This window comes from Echeneis naucrates, chromosome 5, assembly GCF_900963305.1.
Source record: "Echeneis naucrates chromosome 5, fEcheNa1.1, whole genome shotgun sequence".
Taxonomy (NCBI): domain Eukaryota; kingdom Metazoa; phylum Chordata; class Actinopteri; order Carangiformes; family Echeneidae; genus Echeneis; species Echeneis naucrates.
Window position 1 is genome coordinate 10066763 of NC_042515.1, and position 6400 is coordinate 10073162.

General features: G+C 36.6%; 1 protein-coding gene across 4 annotated transcripts; it reads left to right on the forward strand.

The window, feature by feature from the left end:
- Positions 1–261: 261 nt before the first annotated feature.
- mrps16 (mitochondrial ribosomal protein S16) lies at positions 262–3435 on the forward strand. 4 transcript variants are annotated; one of them, XM_029502571.1, is made up of 4 exons: positions 262–402; positions 604–634; positions 2300–2566; positions 3030–3435. In XM_029502571.1, the coding sequence occupies exons 2-4, from the start codon at positions 622–624 to the stop codon at positions 3155–3157; spliced, it is 408 nt and encodes a 135-aa protein (XP_029358431.1). In that variant the 5' UTR covers positions 262–402; positions 604–621; the 3' UTR covers positions 3158–3435. The 4 variants fall into 4 exon arrangements, with proteins under 4 accessions (XP_029358431.1, XP_029358432.1, XP_029358430.1 ...); XM_029502572.1 differs by having other exon boundaries at positions 266–402; positions 519–634; XM_029502570.1 differs by having other exon boundaries at positions 267–402; positions 516–634.
- The last annotated feature ends 2965 nt before the right edge of the window (positions 3436–6400 follow it).

Consider the following 6400-nt stretch of genomic DNA (forward strand, 5'->3'; position numbering starts at 1 on the left):
CTGAAAGACAGTATTTATGTCTAGTGTCTTCCTAATTTTTCGGGCTGTAATTGTTTCAAAATAAAGCCAACATTTCTTTTTTCCCCTGCTCAAGCAAAAATGTCCATTATAAAGAAAAAAAAAAAAAAAACCTTCGCTCCAGCACACAGTAAAGTCCAGTCTTCAGACGGGACGGTGGAGCAGCAGCGCCATCTACCGGCACACTAACGGAATGACGTCAGAAAGCTACGTCACTTCCCCTGTCAAACATGGCCGCGCACAGACAAATGTCACATTAGATGAGCTCTCGTGCTAAAAAAAAAAACAACAGCTACCTCAAACACTTCCCTACGTCTACTTTTCTAACTTTCCGGCGGGTAAAAAAAAGAGGCGACATCTGCTGAGACATTTTACTCTTCGCAGGTATTTGGCTCTTGGCACGTACTTGACAAAGAGCCGAAGCTAAAGTTAGCAGCTAGCATAGCAGAGCTTCACTGTGAGCATTGAATGACATTGTTGTGTTGTAATCATTTCAGTAGATTCACTGCCGGCGTTGCTTACAGAAAGTTACATCGCTCAGTGCTGAGCGGAGTAAAAGTGATTTGTCTTTTTCGGCTGTTGCAGGATAATCCGGTGAACATCATGGTGCATTTATGTGAGTATTAAGAGCATCCATGTTACTGGCCGAGATTTATAGCGTTAATCAGTGATGACAGTTATGATTAGGCATTTTTAAGGAAATAATAAATATTTAAAACGTCAACTTGTTATGCTAATATTGAATACCTTTGGGGAACTTTACCTCAACGTGTTTATTAAATGGAAAATGACAACATTCCACTTATTATGTGATCAAAATGTTTCACAGTTCTCACACCTTTTCGATAATAAGACAGCATGTGGCAGGGTCATAAATGAACAACTGCTGTTGCGATTTAATGGGGGAAAAGTCCATCCCTACATACATTCCAAAAGATAGCAGTAGACAAACATTTATGTCACGTTCACTGAGAATTTCTGGTTATCAGAAGAGGAGATAAGAAGAGATGTCACAACATTAAATTAAACCAATCTATATAGTGCCAAACAAAAGGGAGATCTACACCAAACTCTTTATGGAGTTGTTAAAGACACCCAACACATCCCCCCCCCCAAAAAAAAACAAGTACTTAGCAGAGAAAGGGAAGGGAAAAGTTCCTCTAAGAGACAGAAACCAGAGTCAGAACGGGCCCAGAGAGGGCAGCCATCTGCCTCGACTGGTTGGGTTGAGACCGAAGGGCTAGATCCTGCTGAAGTTATTTCGGAATGTGTTGAAGCAATTATCTTAGCTGGCGATGAGTTAAATGAAAACGAATTGAAAAACAAGTTTAAGCGAGTAGCCGAAATAAACACACGGAGACGAACGACACGGCGCCAAACAGCACCACCAGTCACCGGAAATGACGCAGCACGCTTACCTCAGCACGCAGACGTTACCGATTCGCTCGTTTGTCTTCTCTGTGCAAAGAATTGGTGCGAACTTTAATTCTCTCCGTCTTTCATGAATAACCAAGATTAACACCATTTCCACACAGTCTACCCTCTAGGCACCCAGTAATAGTACATCATTCACATCATATTATCGTTCTCTTCACTGTCATAACATTTCAATATGAACATTTTAAGAATTCGTTTCTCACATAATGAAATTAAAGTATAAATTATTGGCTTTATCCAAAAGTATTAGTATTGGTTGAAGTGTTGTGTTTAGCTGAGAATGCAGGTGTCCTCACAAATGGTAAACAAACAATAGCTTCTTAAACTTATTCATTCATTGTGTCCCTGTTGCCAGTTAAGTTAAATAATATTATTGTAGGACTAAAATCAACAGTTCCTTTAATTACCAACCAAGCAGTTAATAGTTTTTCCAGTTAGTTGTGCCCAATGTGCAAATGATGAAAAATGCCCATCAGATGTTCAGAGATGTCATGGCAAGATATTGAGACTTGTTTTGGTCAACAGTGAATGTCATACTTATTGGTTTAGCTTGTAATAAGGTTTATATTCTCATTTGTTTTTTTTTTCTTTTTCATTGGTAAAAATAAGGGAAAGGTAAATGTTTAAAATGCCTGTAGTCCTATGCCGACAACACAGTTGGTCCAAAGTGGTTTAAAGAAATAAGAAATCACAAGAAGGAAACAAATACATAAGAAGAGAGAATCAGAGTGATGGTAATATTTACTGTAGAACACGGGTTATGCATCTGGTGCAGTGAAGTGTTTAATAGGTATAAAGTACTTCTTTTTTCTCCAGTGCTAACTGTTATCATTTCCTCTTGCAGCATCTCTCCTTCTAAAGAAGTACCATGGGGGTTACGTTGTAATTCGACTTGCTCTTGCAGGCCACAAACAAGCTAACAGACCATTTTATCGCATTGTTGCGGCGTACAACAAAAGAGCAAGAGATGGTAAATACATTGAACAGCTGGGTTCTTATGACCCCATCCCTAACATCTACAATGAGAAACTCGTCAGCTTCAACTTTGACCGAATAAAATACTGGATCGGCTGCGGTGCACACCCTTCAAAGCCTGTGGCCAAACTTCTAGGTGTGTATTCTTAACAAGATTTTTTTTATTTGTTCTCTGAGGTGGATCCACATTACATACCTCTTTTGTTGGCTTTTCTGAGAATTACAAACAGAATTGCATAATCTACATCTATAACTTTTAGAAGCCCCAACACTTTTACACTCTTCTTGAGACATACTTTTTTTATTGTCTGTTCTTTGCAGATTCACTGTGCCCTCAAGCACCTTATTCAAACCCTTTGGTTTAAAGGGTTGAACAAAGGCAGATAATATGCTAGATTCATGATGATGGAAAAGCATCCATCATCTTACATGGCCACTTCTCCAAAAATGAATAAATTAGAATTATAACGTTCTTGTCATAAAGTATTCAAAATGCTACAGGGAATTCAAATTCACATCAGCAAGTCTTGGCGCTTTCTTGTGGTACAATTGAAAAGTAACAGTTTTGACATTCCTCTTCTTCTTTTGTCTTTGGACAGGGTTAGCAGGATTTTTCCCACTGCATCCCATGACGATAACAGAGGCAGAGCGTCGTAGGGCCAAGATGGAATTGACAGAAACTGCAACAAAAACTGAAGAACTGGAGGCTGATCAGAAGGAAGGCTGAAGTATGAAAATAAAGCTGGGGACTGTCAGATGAAAAGGATTTCACTGTTGTTTTGGAAGAGAACTGGTTTGTTTCCTGACTTGTTTGGCGAAGTGCATACAGCCACTTCAGAAATAACTTGTACAATTGTCGTTCAAACTGCTTCACTGGTCTCTATTGATAAACTTTATTGCAACAGATTTTTCATGAAATCTAGTGGCTTCATGACTGAGTGTGGAGTTCCATAACCTGCAGTTTGTATTTCTAAGTTCATGTGAATTAAAGTATTCTGAAACTTTTGAACTTGTTTGGGGTTAAGTTGTAGTTTCTATTTCTATCCTCAGTTTTTTAACTATGCTAAGCTGTTTTTTTTTTTTTCTTTATACTTGAACTTTGATAACCCTCCCCCCCTTTTTTGGTTACTTTTTATAATTGTATTTGAATGTGCACACTAAAGTCAATCATTAAAATCAGCAATGTGCAGGAATTGACAAAGAAATGAGTGGGTTTATTGATATCAGTATGACAAAGTATTACAGTGCTTCCTCTTTGGCCAATTTCAAATCTTTGCCAATGTACTGTGCTATGCGCAACGGCAAGTTTTATAAACTTGGGAGTCACTGAGTTAAGTCATATAAGATAGTATATTTGTAATCCTGACCAAAACTCTGTTTTCAATGTCCATGTAAAAGTAAACTTTTAATGACTTAAGGTTCTGACAAAATGTTTGGTTCCATAAAAGTGCACAAATTGACAATTTGCTTAAGAATACATGTGACTGGATTCATATCTAAATATATAAAAAGGCATACATTACATTGATATTAGTCAAACCATCATTCAAAAGTAACAGTGTAAACAAAATGCCCAGACACAGCATGCAGACATATACTATACACATCCTTACATTTAATTATGTTGACCTTATGTTAACAAAAAATTCAGAGGACCACCAAAAATTGACTTGAAGTAACAGATCTACAAATCGTTTAACAAAGCAGCTTTAACACTGTATTTGGAGTATTATTTAGCTGATCACCAACATACAGCATTGATACTGAAGTCCATTCTGTCACATGCTTATCCTCACACAGTTGTTCCACTATCTTGAACAGGTTCATGCTCAAAACCACAAATACTGTTTGCGTCAATCACCTAATGATAAAAAGTCTTATCTGTCGTGTGAGTGTTGTCAAGACACACCTGACAACACACATAAAACTAAACCTTTGAAATACTTCTGGAGAATTTGCTTCATTTCCTTGTGTGGAAAAAGGTAATTTGATATTTTAAAATGATAATACACTGAGATAAAGTCCTCTTGTCATAATGAATAAAACCAATCAAGATTATGATAAAAAAACAAGAAACAAATAGCTGCACTTTATTATAAAATTGTTGCACTCTAACATGAAGTGAGGCAAAAACATTGCAATTTTTCATAGTGTGCAATTTCAGAAATTATTTTTCAAAGAATAAACAGAGGTGTGACAACCTTTCACCTTTCACCAAACCCTTCCAGGCATCAAGATCATTTACAGTATTTCAATTGAACCTCTTCAGAGCTCACTTTTTTCTGGTAATGGTTAAGCATTGTTAATGTGGGGTTATGTTTCACACTTTATTTATAGCAATAGTGTTCAGTGCAGTTGAATAATCCTCCTTTGTCGTGTTCAGATGATTGCCACAGCAAGTAAATATTAGACTGAAAAAAATAAAAAAAAAAAAACCCAAAACAAATAGTATTGAAATGTAACAATGATGTGTTGAAAGATCACGATTCAATAACAGTGTTTGAAGAACAAATCATAATTATTAAGATTCTTTTAATAACTAGTGTATGAGTTAAAACATTAAACACAACATATTAACTTTGCGAGAAGATCATAGGCTATGTTGCCTTTAACCAGAGCTTAGTGGCTCAGGGTAAATACGTAAATACGTATTGGTCACTGGTGCCGCTCACAATAATCAATGATTTATTACAAGGTTGTAAAGTTAGTTTACTTTAGCAGAATCCCGCCCCCTTATGCCTTTATCTATGTCCATGTAGCTATTGCTGCCTTCCAGAGTATTGTAAATGAACACATATAGGGTGTGAGTGTGCAAAAACGAAACTCATGACAGTGCAATGCCATAGTACATAAAATGTTTGCCAAGGGAGGTACTGCATCAGTAAGTAATTCAGTTTACCAGGTGATTATTGATGATACAGCGAGTGGATCTAATGCCATTAGACGTGCTTATATAGTACATAGTACGGCAACAGGAAGAGCTAACAAAACCACAACTGAAAATCACAGAACACCTTCAGTATTCATCTGTGCTTTTCTTATATCTTCATGCAAGAAAGACATTGAATGAGTTGAAATAGTTCAGTGTTTCATCTACTGGATGATTACCTGAATTAACAGGAAAATGAAAAACTGGACTTACCTGGGATCTTCTAAATGGAGGAGGATTTCAACTATTCTCGTTATTCTTACAATTTTGGTCATTGTGGTTACTGCTTGCTTTGTGTTCTTTACACAAAAAAGGGGTGAGTCTATTCTCTCAAATTCTGTATTGCCTTGACATGAGTTTTTGCATCCTTAGACGTAGTCCTGATCAGTGTTGAATGTACAACTACTGAGCAAACTGGTCCTTTCTATTCAGATGCAGACAAACACACAACGAGAAATTTGTGCTGATTTGTAAAATCAAAATGATCCTTTGTAGAAGTCATCAAATTTATTTTCCTTACTTTTAGTTTTGTGATGGAAGATGTCAGAAAGGAAGAATAATGTCACTGTGTTGATGAAGACGATGTGTGGAGCACACTTAGTCTATTTACATTTCATTTCTGGTGTGTTTGGCGACGACCCTCCTAAAGGCTAGAAGCTAAAATGGGCCATTCAAATTCATCTCTTTATTTTTTTTTATTTATTTTTCTTCGATCCACCTCAGAAGTAGCTCAGAGAGCTTCAATTGCTGATATTTTTACATATTTTGACATCTTTCAGTTAAATAGTTTCTGCAAAATTGCAATGATCTCAGCAGAAAAATCTAACTTTTTCATCGATGCTTAATAGATTCCATGAAAGCAATAAAGAAATGAAAGATAAAACAGTAAAATGAAAACCTGTGTTGAAAATAAAGGATAGTTTAATGTGTGTCACCTTGGTTTCTGAGATTAAAATAGTCAGGGAGCCAGCTGTTTGAAAGCACTTCTAAAAAACTGGCTTCTGTATGATGACAACATGGCTGTTCATTTTGGAGAGAAAC